Source organism: Salminus brasiliensis, chromosome 1, assembly GCF_030463535.1.
Source record: "Salminus brasiliensis chromosome 1, fSalBra1.hap2, whole genome shotgun sequence".
Classification (NCBI taxonomy): domain Eukaryota; kingdom Metazoa; phylum Chordata; class Actinopteri; order Characiformes; family Bryconidae; genus Salminus; species Salminus brasiliensis.
The window spans coordinates 98582430-98601264 of record NC_132878.1 but is presented as its reverse complement, the minus strand read 5'-3'; the positions used below and the strand labels follow the sequence as shown (position 1 = coordinate 98601264).

Sequence of the window (18835 nt, the reverse complement as noted above, 5' to 3'; positions counted from 1 at the left end):
CTTGAGTTCACGACTCTCTCTGAGAGACTGACAGTCTGCGTACAGTTTAATATAAAATATTATGATTTACAAACCATATCCTCCGATGATTTCTATCAGCAGGGCATCGTTGCAGGTTTGTGGTGTAGTTGTGAGGCAGCGCTCGCTCCATCCTCAGCGCTGGCTGAAGGTGTGAAGAGGACAGGATGTTCAGAACGGAGGCTCTGAAGCTCTGTGAGCTCTGTGTTCTTCAGCTGCTGAGACCAGGATGTTCTCTGATCCAGCTGTGAGACAGCTGCAAACACTGGGGTGTTCAGACATCAGAAGATCAGACAGGGGAATCAGCGTGCTGCTTAAATGCAGCCTCCAGATCAATTTATTTGATAGATAAACCATCAATCATTAAATTATAAAACACAATAAACATGGTATGACTCCTCCTCCAGCAGCTCCACACCTCCGCTCACCACCACCACCACCAACTCTTCCTGTTTCCATTCACGGGCTGACCAATAAAAATGCTCCAGAATTACAGAATCATATCACTACAGTAAAGAGCTCATATCCTGCATTTCTCCTGTATTTCACTACTCTGGGAGCTTTGTGTATGTAAATGAGCTCTGTTCTGACTGGCCAAAAAGAAACACTCTGGACAACTTCAGTTTAAATGGGTGGGGCTAAACTGCTGTAGGCTGAACGGGAGGGGCCAAATCTACTGTAGGCTGAACGGGAGGGGCCAAATCTACTGTAGGCTGAACGGGAGGGGCCAAATCTGCTGTAGGCTGAACGGGAGGGGCCAAATCTGCTATAGGCTGAACGGGAGGAGCTAAACTGCTGTAAGCTAAATGGGTGGGACTAAACTGCTAAATAGCCTGTTTCTGTGACATCACAAAGGTCAGTGGTTTTAACAGGGCTGTTTTCTGTAGACGGAACGACGCTCTGTGTTGATGTAGGTGATGAAACTGCAGTTATTAATTAGTGAGGAGGTATGTGAAGAATTTGAGGAGAAATAAAACTGCAGATCAAACAGTCCGTATTTGAGGGTGTCTTTGTTGTGAGCAAATGTAGCGAAAGAAGCGAGGCCTGAGAAACACCCTCACAACTCTGATGCACTCCAAATCAGCAGACAGAGCGAAGCGTACATTCCTGAGAACACAGATGTGAGTAATTCCCAGAGGAAGGAATCATTCAATCATTCAAAACCAACAGAAGAATCCTCTCTGAATGGAGATGAGGCCGGAGGTGCTACTGAGGATTTATGAGGCATTCATGAATATAAAAAGTGTCCGAAGCTCAGAGACAGATCCTCTATTATAATGTAACTCAGCCCGGTCTCGGAGTCGTCGGAGCGTCTGGATTTGGCGGTAATCAGGATTCTCCAGCGCTCCGGAGGCGTTCACATGCTGGTGGGTAATTTCTGCTTCCTGTTCTTGGTGGGAATTCCGGTCCTCTCGTATTCCTGCTTCTCTCTAATGTACTCCTGTTTACACTCCTCAAAGAATTCAGGATCCTTATAACTGCAGAACAAAGTTCCAATATCATTATCATTTTTATTATAACATCTAATAACATTAATATCCAGTATGAAGCTCTAATAGCATTAATATCCAGTATGAAGCTCTAATAGCATTAATATCCAGTATGAAGTTCTAATAGCATTAATATCCAGTATGAAGCTCTAATATCATTAATATCCAGTATGAAGCTTTAATAACATTAATATCCAGTATGAAGTTCTAATATCATTAATATCCAGTATGAAGCTCTAATATCATTAATATCCAGTATGAAGCTCTAATAGCATTAATATCCAGTATGAAGTTCTAATAACATTAATATCCAGTATGAAGCTCTAATAACATTAATATTCAGTATGAAGCTCTAATAGCATTAATATCCAGTTTGAAGTTCTAATAACATTAATATCCAGTATGAAGCTCTAATAACATTAATATCCAGTATGAAGCTCTAATAACATTAATATCCAGTTTGAAGTTCTAATAACATTAATATCCAGTATGAAGCTCTAATATCATTAATATCCAGTATGAAGCTCGAATAACATTAATATCCAGTATGAAGCTCTAATAACATTAATATCCAGTTTGAAGTTCTAATGACATTAATATCCAGTATGAAGCTCTAATAGCATTAATATCCAGTATGAAGTTCTAATAACATTAATATCCAGTATGAAGCTCTAATAACATTAATATTCAGTATGAAGCTCTAATAACATTAATATTCAGTATGAAGCTCTAATAACATTAATATTCAGTATAAAGCTCTAATAGCATTAATATCCAGTTTGAAGTTCTAATAACATTAATATCCAGTATGAAGCTCTAATAACATTAATATCCAGTATGAAGCTCTAATAGCATTAATATCCAGTATGAAGTTCTAATAACATTAATATCCAGTATGAAGCTCTAATATCATTAATATCCAGTATGAAGCTCTAATAGCATTAATATCCAGTATGAAGCTCTAATATCATGAATATCCAGTATGAAGCTCTAATATCATGAATATCCAGTATGAAGCTCTAATATCATGAATATCCAGTATGAAGCTCTAATATCATGAATATCCAGTATGAAGCTCTAATATCATGAATATCCAGTATGAAGCTCTAATAGCATTAATATCCAGTATGAATATCCAGGACTCACTGTTTGGTCAGACACTCCTTCAGCACGGCGTTCTGCTGTCTGCACTTCAACACCATCAGGAATCCGCTCTCCTTACAGCAAGCACTGAACGCTGGGGAGAAACAGCAGAGCAGGACTTAAACTCCACCTGCCAACCTCCCAGCAAACACCCAGTAAGACCACACATCACATCTGTGGAACTACCTCCACCATGTTTGGAAGCTGTACTTTAGCCTGGCTAGCTCTCACTGTGAGCTGTAGCTGATCTGCTTCTGAACTGGTGCCCTGTTACGCCACCTAGAGGAGATTCAGATCCTACAGGAGTGAATTCTGAACTTCTACACACCCCTCAGTCATCACACACTCTGTTATGGTACAGAAACCGTCTTTAGGGGACATACACTTGTGGACACCCATTCTAATGAATGCAGTCAGCTACACACACACACACACACACTCAGAAGTACTGCCAATAGAATAGGACTCTCTGGAGCAGATCATCATCATGACCCTATTGGCTTCATGCTGCCTAATGCCAGGTGTGGGCTAGAGGGGTATAAAGCCCCCCAGCATTGAGGAGCTGTGGAGCAGTGGAAGAGCTGTGTTCTCTGGAATGATGGTGGAGGAGCTCCATCCAGTACTTTTGGGATGAGGTGGGGGAGTTGGGGATGATGAGGTGGAGTGAATGAGAGTGAAGTCTGTCTGTGTGAAGACACCGGGGTCTCTCTGGCGAAGCAAAGTAAAGGTGATTTCTCATGTCTGAAGCTGAACCGCACTCGCTGGGTGTGTATTTATTTATAAGTGGGGTCCAGTGGCCCGGTCCTGACCTGCGGGGTATTTTTATAGGTGCTTTGGTGCTGCTGAGCAGCGTCCTTTTATTTCAGCCTGAGAAAGGAAGCGTGGGAGTGTGTCGTGCCCCCAGGCCACAGGGCAGTTTGTGGTTAGCCATCTAATTCCGTCTCTGGCAGTTTCACGTCTCGGTGTAGAAGAGGATAAATACAGTACAGGGGCACCAGCTAGCGCAGCGATGTTTTATCTAGTTACAATAGGCTTTTCTGGTGTTCCCCTGTTCATTCAGGCCATATTCACACAGATGCACTGTGTGGACCAAAGTATTGGGACACCTGTTTTCTCATCACTATCTCTTCTGACATCAAGGGTATTAAAAGAGTTGATCCTGTAACTTTCTCTACTGTCCAGAGAAGAAGACTTTCTACTAGATTTTGGAGGAGGAGCATTGCTGTGAGGATTTGATTGCATTCAGCAACAAGGTATCACTACCCCACCCCAAAAGTACTGGATGGAGCTCCTCCACCATCATTCCAGAGAACACAGCTCCTCCACTGCTCCACAGCTCCTCAATGCTGGGGGGCTTTATACCCCTCTAGCCCATGCCTGGCATTATTAGGCAGCATGGAGCCAATAGGGTCATGATGTTGATCTGCTCCAGAGAGTCCTATTCTATTGGCAGTTCTTCTTCTCTACAGGGAAGCTGTGTGTGCATTTGCACATTCCTATTGCACTTTTCAGGGGTGTTTTAATTCTAAACGCTCCTTTTCAAATCATCATGAACCAAAAACTAAAGGGCCCTGCAGTTCTCGGTGCTCGAGCTGGAGGTTCTCTCTCTGTACGAGAACAGAACCGGGGCGCTGGCGGTGTCAGTGTGTGAAGAAGCTGCTGAAGGGTTTCACACTAGCCGTGGTTAGCGAGGTCCTGAGTTGCGCTGTAATTAGGTCCTCGCTGCTCCGTCCCTCAGCTCCGGAAAATAATTCTAATTATTTATATATGACTGACTGTCTCCCTCGCCCCTCATCTGTATGCAGAGCAGAGTCAGCAAAAGCAATTCCAGCAGCCACGACTCCGAGACTAATCTAATACATATAAAGCCTTCCCCTCCGCCCAGGGCCTGAACACACACACACACACACACACACACACACACACACACACACAGAGAGAACAATCAGCTCCGTCTGATTCATCCTGCAGCGCATTTCACTTTCTAACCTAAAGAAAAGCACAAACAACGAGAGTATTCATAATAACATTCATATTCATAATAATAATAATATAAACCAATCATAAATAATCTTATATTACTTGTTAGCTACCTTTAGCTTACCTCATAGCTCCAGTGCTAATTGGTGGGGTGAAAACATAAATAATAATAATACTAATAATAACAACATTAATAATAACAACATTATTATTAATAATAACAATAACATTAATAATACTACTACTACTAATAATAATAGTAATAATAATAAATGACTATAACATGTAATGGAAGTCAGTATCCCACCAGTTAGCACTGGTGCTAAGAGCGGGGTGTGTTCAGTGCTGGGGGCTGTGTAATACCAGTGCTGGAGCCGAGTGTGGGAATAAAGCCGCCATGTCTGAGCGCAGGATACAGCTTTCCCACTGCGTTGGGCCTACCCACAATCCTCTGCGGCGCCGCTTTCCTGTTTCAATCTCTTTCTTCTGGTTGGCCGAGCAGCAGCAGCGGCGGCGGCGGCGGCGGAGGGGATGGTGGAGGCGGTGGAGGGATTTCAGTCCAAACTCAATTAATTCTCCTGTGATTAGGAAGGAGGAGAGCAGCTCTGATCTGATCTCCAGATTAATCAGGCCTGACGCGTCTTCACACGCCGCCCTAATCGGAGAGCCCGTCTCCGGGGAGCCCGCGGAGCAGAGGCGCATTCAGCAGCGCTGCTGGAGGAGCTCTCCGAGAGCAGAACACCAACCAACTACTGAACTGAAGAGGAGTCCTGCTGGAGAACCTCCACCTGAGACACAGCAGATCTGAGTGGGTTCAGAATGATCCAGCTCTCCAGCCCTACACCCCTCCACCTCTCCACCTCTCCATCCCTACACCTCTCCACCCCTCCACCTCTCCAGCTCTCCAGCTCTCCACCCCTACACCCCTCCAGCTCTCCACCCCTACACCCCTCCAGCTCTCCAGCTCTCCACCCCTACACCCCTCCAGCTCTCCATCCCTACACCCCTCCACCCCTACACCCCTCCAGCTCTCCACCTCTCCATCCCTACACCCCTCCACCTCTCCAGCTCTCCATCCCTACACCCCTCCAGCTCTCCAGCCCTACACCCCTCCACCTCTCCATCCCTACACCTCTCCACCCCTCCACCCCTACACCCCTACAGCTCTCCATCCCTACACCCCTACACCCCTCCAGCTCTCCATCCCTCCACCCCTCCAGCTCTCCACCCCTACACCCCTCCAGCTCTCCATCCCTACACCCCTCCACCTCTCCATCCCTACACCCCTCCAGCTCTCCAGCTCTCCACCCCTACACCCCTCCAGCTCTCCATCCCTCCATCCCTCCACCTCTCCAGCTCTCCATCCCTACACCCCTCCACCTCTCCATCCCTACACCCCTCCACCTCTCCACCCCTCCACCTCTCAGCACTACACCCCTACACCTCGCCACCTCTCCAGCACTCCACCCCTACACCTCTCCAGCACACCACCCCTACACCTCTCTAGCACTCCACCCCTACACCTCTCCAGCACTCCACCCCTACACCTCTCCAGCACTCCACCCCTACACCTCTCCAGCACTACACCCCTACACCTCGCCACCCCTCCAGCACTCCACCTCTCCAGCACACCACCCCTACACCTCTCCAGCACTACACCCCTACACCTCTCCAGCACACCACCCCTACACCTCTCCAGCACTACAACTCTCCAGCACTACAACTCTCCAGCACTACAACTCTCCAGCACTACAACTCTCCAGCACTACAACTCTCCAGCACTACACCTCTCCAGCACACCACCCCAGCACTACACCTCTCTAGCCCTCCACATCTCCAGCAGTGCACCTCTCCAGCACACCACCCCTACACCTCTCAGCACTACACCCCTCCAGCACGCCACCTCTCCAGCACACCACCCCTACACCTCTCAGCACTACACCCCTACACCTCGCCACCTCTCCAGCACACCACCCCTACACCTCTCAGCACTACACCCCTACACCTCGCCACCTCTCCAGCACTCCACCCCTACACCTCTCCAGCACTCCACCCCTACACCTCTCCAGCACTCCACCCCTACACCTCTCCAGCACTCCACCCCTACACCTCTCCAGCACTCCACCCCTACACCTCTCCAGCACTCCACCCCTACACCTCTCCAGCACTACACCCCTACACCTCGCCACCCCTCCAGCACTCCACCTCTCCAGCACACCACCCCTACACCTCTCCAGCACTACACCCCTACACCTCTCCAGCACACCACCCCTACACCTCTCCAGCACTACACCTCTCCAGCACACCACCCCAGCACTACACCTCTCTAGCCCTCCACATCTCCAGCAGTGCACCTCTCCAGCACACCACCCCTACACCTCTCCAGCACTACACCTCTCCAGCACACCACCCCTACACCTCTCCAGCACTACACCTCTCCAGCACTACACCTCTCCAGCACTACACCTCTCCAGCACACCACCCCTACACCTCTCCAGCACTACACCTCTCCAGCACTACACCTCTCCAGCACTACACCTCTCCAGCACTACACCTCTCCAGCACTAGTTGAATCCTCCAACTGTAACTGTGTTAAATTAGCAGCACTAGTGTTTCAGGACTTCTGTATTCATTAAAAGGCAGTCCGTAATAAGGGCTGTAATCAGCATCTGTCCAGTCAATAATCAATAATCAATAATAATAATAAACTGCTTTACGCTGAATCACAACAACGACAAATTGAAATGTAGGTTCCATATCTGAGCTGTTCTGAAACTTGAAACACACCAGTTCACACTCTTTCTTCACCAAAACAACACAATATCATCATGCTACACCATGTGGGCGTTTCCGCAGCCCTGCTGATCGGCCTATCACATGTCTACAGGAGGCAAGCTTCTTTCTCCAGCACATTTCAGACACCACCAGAACCAGCTACAGAATCATTTATAGTAGATACTGAATCATTTATAGCCGTTACTGAATCATTTACAGAATCAGCTACAGAATCATTTATAGAACCAGCTACAGAATCATTTATAGTAGATACTGAACAATTCATAGCCATTACTGATTCATTTATAGTAGACACTGAATCATTCATAGCCGTTACTGAATCATTTACAGAATCAGCTACTGAATCATTTATAGAACCAGCTAAATCATTTATAGTAGATACTGAATCAATTAGTCCTTACTGAATCATATGTAGTGAGCACTGAATCATTTACATTTACATTTACATTTATGGCATTTAGCGACTTACAAGAGCGACTTACAAGGTTACTCGTATTACAGAGGAGGGCCAATGTAGTGTTAGGAGTCTTGCCCAGGGACTCTTATTGGTGTAGTGCAGCATAGTCACCCAGACCGGGAATCGAACCCTGGTCTCCCACATGGTGTTGTTGTAACACAATGGTAGGTGGTGGTGTTATCTGTTGCGCCACACCAACCACTGTATCACATAAAATCACATATAGAAGAAACTGAATTGTTCATCGTAGATGCTGAATCTTTATGGTAGACACTGAATCATTTATAACCATTACTGAATCCTTTATAGTAGACATTAAATCATTTATAGCTGTTACTGGATCATTTATAGCCATTACTGAATCCTTTATAGTAGACACTGTCTCATTTATAGAACCAGTTACTGGATCATTTATAGAACCACTTACTGAATCCTTTATAGTAGACACTGTCTCATTTATAGAACCAGTTACTGGATCATTTATAGCCATTACTGAATCCTTTATAGTAGACACTGTCTCATTTATAGAACCAGTTACTGGATCATTTATAGCCATTACTGAATCCTTTATAGTAGACACTGTCTCATTTATAGAACCAGTTACTGGATCATTTATAGCCATTACTGAATCCTTTATAGTAGACACTGTCTCATTTATAGAACCAGTTACTGAATCATTTATAGCCATTACTGAATCCTTTCTCGCCATTACTGAATCATTTATAGAACCACTTACTGAATCCTTTATAGTAGAGACTGTCTCATTTATAGAACCAGTTACTGAATCATTTATAGCCATTACTGAATCCTTTCTCGCCATTACTGAATCATTTATAGAACCACTTACTGAATCATTTATAGTAGAGACTGAACAATTCATAGCCATTACTGAACCATTTATAGCCATTATGGAATCTATTATAGCTTTACAGAATCATTTTTAGCCGTTACTGATTCATTTATAGCTGTTACTGATTCATTTATAGCTGTTTTCTCAATTCTTTATAGAACCAGCTACTGAACCATTTATAGAACCAGCTACTGAACCATTTATAGAATCAGCTTCTGAATCTTTTATAGAACCAGCTACTGAATCATTTATAGAACCAGCTACTGAACCATTTATAGAATCAGCTACTGAACCATTTATAGAATCAGCTACTGAACCATTTATAGAATCAGCTTCTGAATCATTTATAGAACCAGCTACTGAACCATTTATAGAACCAGCTACTGAACCATTTATAGAACCAGCTACTGAATCATTTATAGAATCAGCTTCTGAATAATTTATAGAACCAGCTACTGAACAATTTACAGTAGATACTAAATCAATTGGTCCTTACTGAATCATATGTAGTAAGCATTGAATTGTGTATAGAAGAAACTGAATTGTTTATCATAGACGCTGAATCTTTATAGTAGATATTAAATCATTTATTGCTGTTACTGATTCATTTCTAGCTGTTTATAGTAGATACTGTCTTCATTTATAGAACCAGCTACAGAATCATTTATAGAACCAGCTACAGAATAATTTATAGAACCAGCTACTGAACCATTTATAGAACCAGCTACTGAACCATTTATAGAACCAGCTACTGAACCATTTATAGAATCAGCTTCTGAATCATTTATAGAATCAGCTACTGAACCATTTATAGAATCAGCTTCTGAATCATTTATAGAACCAGCTACTGAACCATTTATAGAATCAGCTACTGAATCATTTATAGAACCAGCTTCTGAATCATTTATAGAACCAGCTACTGAATCATTTATAGAATCAGCTTCTGAATCATTTATAGAATCAGCTTCTGAATCATTTATAGAATCAGCTACTGAATCATTTATAGAATCAGCTTCTGAATCATTTATAGAATCAGCTTCTGAATCATTTTTAGAACCAGCTACTGAACCATTTATAGAATCAGCTTCTGAATCATTTATAGAACCAGCTACTGAACCATTTATAGAATCAGCTTCTGAATCATTTATAGAATCAGCTACTGAATCATTTATAGAATCAGCTTCTGAATCATTTATAGAATCAGCTTCTGAATCATTTTTAGAACCAGCTACTGCAGCTACCGCAGCATCCGGTCCAACACGACCAGACTCTGCAATAGCTTCTTCCCCCAAGCCATCAGACTTCTCAACTCAACTCAACTTCTGAACTGATGTCTTTTCTGTTTCTCTCTCCCTCTCTCTCTCTCTCTCTCTCTCTCTCTCTCTCACCATTTACCCCAGATAAAATGGGAAGCTTTTTTTTGCACAAGCATTTGCACTAATAACGTTGCTACCTCACTGGACTCTATTTATTACACATTGCACAACTTGCACACTACCCCTAATTATTTATTATCCTCTGTCTGTACTGTGTTGTCTGTCTGCACTTGTTTGTTTGTGTTGCACTTGTGTCTTGTATGCACTGTCTATGTTGCACCATGGTCCTGGAGGAACGTTGTTTCGTTTCACTGTGTACTCTGTATGTAGCTGAAATGACAATAAAACCCACTTGACTTGACTTGACTTGACTTGAACCATTTATAGAATCAGCTTCTGAATCATTTATAGAATCAGCTACTGAATCATTTATAGAACCAGCTACTGAACCATTTATAGAACCAGCTACTGAATCATTTATAGAATCAGCTTCTGAATCATTTATAGAATCAGCTTCTGAATCGTTTATAGAACCAGCTACTGAACCATTTATAGAACCAGCTTCTGAATCATTTATAGAATCAGCTACTGAATCATTTATAGAATCAGCTTCTGAACCATTTTTTGAACCAGCTACTGAACCATTTATAGAACCAGCTACTGAACCATTTATAGAACCAGCTTCTGAATCATTTATAGAATCAGCTACTGAACCATTTATAGAATCAGCTTCTGAATCATTTATAGAACCAGCTTCTGAATCATTTATAGAACCAGCTTCTGAATCATTTATAGAATCAGCTACTGAATCATTTATAGAACCAGCTACTGAATCATTTATAGAATCAGCTTCTGAATCATTTATAGAATCAGCTACTGAATCATTTATAGAATCAGCTTCTGAATCATTTATAGAATCAGCTTCTGAATCATTTATAGAATCAGCTACTGAATCATTTATAGAATCAGCTACTGAACCATTTATAGAATCAGCTACTGAATCATTTATAGAACCAGCTTCTGAATCATTTATAGAACCAGCTTCTGAATCATTTATAGAACCAGCTTCTGAATCATTTATAGAATCAGCTACTGAATCATTTATAGAACCAGCTACTGAACCATTTATAGAACCAGCTACTGAACCATTTATAGAATCAGCTACTGAACCATTTATAGAATCAGCTACTGAATCATTTATAGAATCAGCTTCTGAATCATTTATAGAATCAGCTACTGAATCATTTATAGAATCAGCTTCTGAATCATTTATAGAATCAGCTTCTGAATCATTTTTAGAACCAGCTACTGCAGCTACCGCAGCATCCGGTCCAACACGACCAGACTCTGCAATAGCTTCTTCCCCCAAGCCATCAGACTTCTCAACTCAACTCAACTTCTGAACTGATGTCTTTTCTGTTTCTCTCTCTCTCTCTCTCTCTCACCATTTACCCCAGATAAAATGGGAAGCTTTTTTTTGCACAAGCATTTGCACTAATAACGTTGCTACCTCACTGGACTCTATTTATTACACATTGCACAACTTGCACACTACCCCTAATTATTTATTATCCTCTGTCTGTACTGTGTTGTGTTGTCTGTCTGCACTTGTTTGTTTGTGTTGCACTTGTGTCTTGTATGCACTGTCTATGTTGCACCATGGTCCTGGAGGAACGTTGTTTCGTTTCACTGTGTACTCTGTATGTAGCTGAAATGACAATAAAACCCACTTGACTTGACTTGACTTGACTTGAACCATTTATAGAATCAGCTTCTGAATCATTTATAGAATCAGCTTCTGAATCATTTATAGAATCAGCTACTGAATCATTTATAGAACCAGCCACTGAACCATTTATAGAACCAGCTACTGAACCATTTATAGAACCAGCTACTGAATCATTTATAGAACCAGCTACTGAACCATTTATAGAATCAGCTACTGAATCATTTATAGAATCAGCTACTGAATCATTTATAGAACCAGCTTCTGAATCATTTATAGAATCAGCTTCTGAACCATTTATAGAACCAGCTACTGAATCATTTATAGAATCAGCTACTGAATCATTTATAGAACCAGCTACTGAACCATTTATAGAACCAGCTACTGAACCATTTATAGAATCAGCTACTGAATCATTTATAGAACCAGCTACTGAACCATTTATAGAATCAGCTACTGAATCATTTATAGAATCAGCTTCTGAATCATTTATAGAATCAGCTACTGAATCATTTATAGAACCAGCTACTGAACCATTTATAGAATCAGCTTCTGAATCATTTATAGAACCAGCTACTGAACCATTTATAGAATCAGCTACTGAATCATTTATAGAATCAGCTACTGAACCATTTATAGAATCAGCTTCTGAATCATTTATAGAATCAGCTTCTGAATCATTTATAGAACCAGCTTCTGAATCATTTATAGAATCAGCTTCTGAATCATTTATAGAATCAGCTACTGAACCAGCTCCTCTAGCTGTTACTGAATCTTTAGCAGCCGTTACTGAAAGTCACATTCCTCCACTCTACACACTGTTCGGCCCAGAACAACCCCAGGGCACGACCTGCAGCTGCACACACACTCAGACACTCACAGGCCCGTGGCCGAGGTGGAGGTGTGAAAGCGGGCGCTGAAGGTTAGGAGGGGGGTTTCCACGGCCCGCGTCAGTGTGTGCGCGCCAAACACTTGGCGTGGGGGCAGGTGTGGAGGATACAAGAACGTGTAGAACCGTCGGCAGAGAGGTGCAGCGCTCGGCGGGTGTTGATCTGGCTGGGTAACCAAAGCGAGTGAGAACAGAGAGGTGAAAAACAACAGAATCAACAAATCACAGCGAGAGCAGGAGGAAGCTGAACCCCCGGCTGAACACAGGGCACACAGGAGATCACTCACAGCACACAGAGGCGCACCGACTAAAGGCCATAGTTTAGTCCACGTTCTAGATAACAGTGAGGGTCAGAAAGCACATCTGCTAGTCCACTAGAGATTACCAGACATCTCCATGTGGCCTGAGGGACTGGACTTCTTATTCCCTTCTTGTCCCCAGAAAGGGTTCTCTGTGCAGGACCAATGAAGAACCACTTTTGGTTCCCTAAAGAACCTTTCAGCGGGTTATATATTTAATTTACAGTCGCAGTTTGCCCAATCATATCTACCTGAAATGTTGCCTGTCTTCCAGGTAAAGGGGTCAGAAAGGATCGTCTAGCGGTGGTCAAGAGAACCATGTCTGAGTTTGGAGAACCTTAAAACAATTAAATCAGTGGACTGGAACCACTGCATTAAACAGAGGGGATTTTAAAAAGGTTCTTAAAACCTAAATTTTATTTAGAACAAAGGTTCTCTAAAGAACCTCTCATTAAAGGATCCAGGGGTGGTCCTTCAAAGCCACAAAAGGTGCTTTGATGTTTGGCCAAACTATCGCAAATTCTCTAAAAGGTTCTTTAAGGAACCAACATTGGTTCTTCAATATTACTGTGCAGAGAACTTGATCCGTTCCCTTTACTTTGAAGACGGACTAGATTAGTCTGGATGAATCGGATTTAATCCAAACTGTCGAGAACATAAATCAGATGTTCTCCACTGGAGGAAATTTAGTTCCATCTAGAACGCGATACAATCTGAGTGTACTGCAGTCTGTGTGCTAAAAGTCACTTTCCCTCTCGCGGTGGAGAACGTCAGTGCTCGTATCTGAGTGACGAATCTCGAGATGACTGAGTCCATCCAGAGGAACGCAGAGCTGAAACAGGCTGTTTATAGGAAACGCTAAACGTGGCGCTGACTCTCAGACTGGAATATCCGCTTCAGACCTAAATGTCACCGTGTTTATCACACTTACTTACACACACATATACACACACATATACACACACATATACACACACACACACACAAACCGCATTCACACTACAGAACCCCTCCTACCCTAAACACACACTCTCTGTGTTCTAGCTTCAGTGAGGAGAACAATAATAAACAACTCAAATTCTTCATTTAAATTAAAATAAAATGTTTACATTTTTAATTTGAGAATTAATTCTAATAACAGCCACAGGAACAGAATTCTAATCAAACTGAAACTGAGAGTGAAATTCTAAATTAGCCACTAAACTGTATCTGGAAACCTACAAGTGCATCTGCACGGTAGGTGGAGTTTTTAATATAGCGTTTCCAATATTTTGACTCCTACTAAAAAGTGCCCCCAAACGGTCATTTAAACATGAGAAATTTTATGAGGGGCTCGTTTAAGGTCATAAATGGTCTAAATCAATAATATGTAATAAAATAATTGTATAAATTAATGTAGTAGTCTTGCTAAACTGTCAGAATAACGCTAAAGTGGGCTTATCGTCCGAACTGCCCGTTCCTCCTTAAATGATCCAGCAGTTTAAATTCTAAAAGAAAGGGAAATTATAATCAAATTAACTCTGAGAACACAATTCTAATGAAATTAACTATAGGAATAGAATTTTAATAAACTTAAATCTAAGAATAAACCTCATGACATTTTAATTAAATCAACACTAAGAGTGGAAAAACTGATCAAATTTACTCTAAAAATAAAATACTAGTAAAATTAACATAAAAACTGAAAAATCTGAATGAAATATTTGCTGCCCTCCCTCCTGCTATCTGCCTACTGGCTATGTTGAAGTTCTCATTACTCTGACCGCTCTACTATGACTATTTTAGTTACACTATATTATGATTATTATATTATGATTATGAATATGCTGCACACCTGAGCAGTTCAACAGTTTAGATGGTTAATAATTTATCAATATTTCTGATCAGAGGAGGACGGGTCGGGCCCCCCTTGTGAGTCTTTGTTCCTCCCAAGGTTTCTTCCTCCAGCTCTGAGGGAGGTTCTCCTGCACGGTGGTCTTTGGTTTACTCACTGGGGGTTTTTATGTCTTGTTGATCTCTTGATTTTCTTACTGATTCTGTAAAGCTGCTTTGTGACAATGCCATACCCTACACAAATACATTTAACCTGAATAAAATAAACTTTCAGAATAAAATTCTAATAAAATTAACTTTCAGAAAAAAATCTAATAAAAAAAAATGAAAAAATGAACTTTAGAATGAAATTCTAATAAAATAAACTTTCAGAATGAAATTCTAATAAAATGAACTTTCAGAATGAAATTCTAATAAAATAAACTTTCAGAATGAAATTCTAATAAAATGAACTTTCAGAAAAAAATCTAATAAAAAAATGGAAAATTAACTTTTAGAATACAATTTGAATAAAATGAACTTTCAGAATGAAATTCTAATAAAATGAACTTTCAGAATGAAATTCTAATAAAATAAACTTTCAGAAAAAAATCTAATAAAAAAATGGAAAATTAACTTTTAGAATACAATTTGAATAAAATGAACTTTCAGAATGAAATTCTAATAAAATTAACTTTCAGAAAAAAATCTAATAAAAAAACGGAAAAAATGAACTTTTAGAATGAAATTCTAATAAAATGAACTTTCAGAATGAAATTCTAATAAAATAAACTTTCAGAAAAAAATCTAATAAAAAAATGGAAAATTAACTTTTAGAATACAATTTGAATAAAATGAACTTTCAGAATGAAATTCTAATAAAATTAACTTTCAGAATGAAATTCTAATAAAATAAACTTTCAGAATGAAATTCTAATAAAAAAATGGAAAATTAACTTTTAGAATACAATTTGAATAAAATGAACTTTCAGAATGAAATTCTAATAAAATTAACTTTCAGAAAAAAATCTAATAAAAAAACGGAAAAAATGAACTTTTAGAATGAAATTCTAATAAAATAAACTTTCAGAATGAAATTCTAATAAAATGAACTTTCAGAAAAAAATCTAATAAAAAAAACTGGAAAAATGAACTTTAGAATGAAATTCTAATAAAATAAACTTTCAGAATGAAATTCTAATAAAATGAACTTTCAGAATGAAATTCTAATAAAATAAACTTTCAGAATGAAATTCTAATAAAATGAACTTTCAGAAAAAAATCTAATAAAAAAATGGAAAATTAACTTTTAGAATACAATTTGAATAAAATGAACTTTCAGAATGAAATTCTAATAAAATGAACTTTCAGAATGAAATTCTAATAAAATAAACTTTCAGAAAAAAATCTAATAAAAAAATGGAAAATTAACTTTTAGAATACAATTTGAATAAAATGAACTTTCAGAATGAAATTCTAATAAAATTAACTTTCAGAAAAAAATCTAATAAAAAAATGGAAAATTAACTTTTAGAATACAATTTGAATAAAATGAACTTTCAGAATGAAATTCTAATAAAATGAACTTTCAGAATGAAATTCTAATAAAATAAACTTTCAGAATGAAATTCTAATAAAAAAATGGAAAATTAACTTTTAGAATACAATTTGAATAAAATGAACTTTCAGAATGAAATTCTAATAAAATTAACTTTCAGAAAAAAATCTAATAAAAAAACGGAAAAAATGAACTTTTAGAATGAAATTCTAATAAAATAAACTTTCAGAATGAAATTCTAATAAAATGAACTTTCAGAAAAAAATCTAATAAAAAAAACTGGAAAAATGAACTTTTAGAATGAAATTCTAATAAAATAAACTTTCAGAATTAAATTCTAATAAAATTAATCAAATTAAAATCATACAAACGTACGTCACTCTGGGAAAGAGTATCATCACGGGCTGCAAAAAGTGTGAATTGCAAATTATTTTTATTTTATCACTTGAGCAAAAAGTTGAAACTCAGCTATATAGTGATAGATGCTGGGCTGCTCTCTTAATGAATAATAAAAAAATAACACTAATATCAGCGTAGCTCAACCAGGCGTGTTTTTTGTTGTTGTTGTTTTAATCAGCAGTTCTAAGGACTAAGTTCCCTAGAACCAGTCCCTCGGTTCTAATGCGGTTACGGTACCTTCCACCAGCTCGGAACATCGCTCCTTAGCCTTTTCTCTCATCATCTTCGGGATCAGCACGTCCAGCTCCACGTGCCTGAGATGAGGCTCCTCCTCTGAGGAAACAGGATCATCCCCAATTAATTAGACACAATTAATTAATTAACACACAAGTGTGGGCAGAAGTATGTGGACATCAGGTCATCTGGTAGTCCCTTAACTATTCACACTAACACAAGATACCATGAGTATCATTAAAAAATAAATAAATAAATAAATAAGAAATCATAATCTGTGGCCATTTTATCAGAAACACTGGCAGCTGGGGTGATGGGTGGATCAGGCACTACACTGGACTGGTGCACCTGTATGGTAGCTAGGTACCTGACAACTGCCATTGGAAGTGCCCCCAAACTGTCATTCTAGGCTTAGGAATTTAATCAGGGGCTCATTTAAGGTCATAAATGGTCTAAAATAATAATATGAAGATATTCTATGGTTTATAAGCCTTGAAAAATTGTCAGATCAACACTTAAGTGGCCTTGTTATCCGAATTGCCCGTTCCACCTTAAATGGTACAGCAGTTACAGTCTGGCGCCTGAGGCGCCAGACTGTAACTGCTGTACCATTTAAGGTGGAACGGGCAATTCGGATAACAAGCCATTTTCAGCTTAATATCACAAAAAACCTCTAAAATAAGACTCTCTACCTAAAATAACACATGTAATATATAATATCCGTGTCATTACTGTAAGTTTTATTAAGAACTTTTAGCCCTTTTGCTCAATTTCACCCTTAAATTAGCCCCTCAGCTAACGAACTGCTACAAGTACTCACACCTCCGTGCTAAATATCCTCCCTTTAAAACTATGTCCTGTAATATAAACGCTCAGGTGAGCTTTACCTGCTTTAGAAGTGTCCATGTGTCGATTAATGTATTAATTACTTTAAATAATTCAGCATTACAGGACTAGAACCCCGGACTTTAGCTGTAGCTTTAGCTTTAGCCGCTAATGTGACCCTGCTGCTGCTGCTGCTGCTGCTCCAGCGACGCCGCGTCCTCTGAAGCAAAATTAATAAAAGTCCTTTATTTTATTTCCCTTTATTTTCTTATCATTTTATTTATATATATTATAATTAAAATTACTGTATTTATGTTTATTAGTTTAATTTATACACGCGACTTTATATGTATAAATGATTAAATATACATTTAAAATGCTCCGCTACAGAATAAAAGTCCTGATTTACAGTTAAATAATGCTGACTAGTGAAAGAAAAATGTGTTTTTTTATTAGTATTTAATTTTGAACTATACATACATAATATTTATTAATATTTATATTAATTATGTTTACATTATATACATTATAATTATTAATATTTACAAAATATTTATTTAAAGCACATTGCTGAACTGATCTTTTTAGTATTGTAACCAACTAAACTGACTGCAGAAGTGTGTCGGAGCAGGAAAACATGGATATATGCACACCAGCATTGGTAATCCAACTAGTTTATGTAATAATAAACTATAAGAGCCCATAGTGCTGTGTAATATATCTTTAATATACATACTTTTATTCTGTGTATATTAACACACCTATTTATTAATTTAGGAAGGGCCTAGACCAGTATAGACCAGCACATACTGTGTATTGAATAATGGTATAGTGGTGAACCAGCAACAGACCAGTATAAATGAGCATATCAGAGATGAATCGCTGACTGTATATATGATATATAAATATGATTGACACAGTCATTGGGGGGAGGAGCTGAACTGCTGACTGTATATATGATGTATATGATCTATACAGTAATTGGGGAGGAGCTGAACCTCTGACTGTATATATGATATATAGACATATAGACCACATATGAT

The 18835-nt window shown here is 39.4% G+C and overlaps 1 protein-coding gene across 1 annotated transcript; it reads right to left on the bottom strand.

Annotated features, from left to right (window-relative positions):
• Positions 1-101: 101 nt before the first annotated feature.
• On the bottom strand, positions 102-17999 carry cmc1 (C-x(9)-C motif containing 1). Its single transcript, XM_072692582.1, has 4 exons — positions 17855-17999; positions 16971-17066; positions 2655-2745; positions 102-1496 (listed from the first exon to the last, which is right to left on the bottom strand). Exons 1-4 carry the CDS (start codon positions 17871-17873, stop codon positions 1376-1378), a joined length of 327 nt encoding a protein of 108 aa, XP_072548683.1. The 5' UTR covers positions 17874-17999; the 3' UTR covers positions 102-1375.
• Between the last annotated feature and the right edge of the window lie 836 nt (positions 18000-18835).

Coding starts and splice junctions, on each gene's coding strand:
- cmc1 (XM_072692582.1), bottom strand. Junction 2,746..16,970: donor ATGTTCCGAGCTGGTGGAAG/GTACCGTAACCG, acceptor GTTTCTCCCCAG/CGTTCAGTGCTTGCTGTAAG. Junction 1,497..2,654: donor AAGGAGTGTCTGACCAAACA/GTGAGTCCTGGA, acceptor TTTGTTCTGCAG/TTATAAGGATCCTGAATTCT.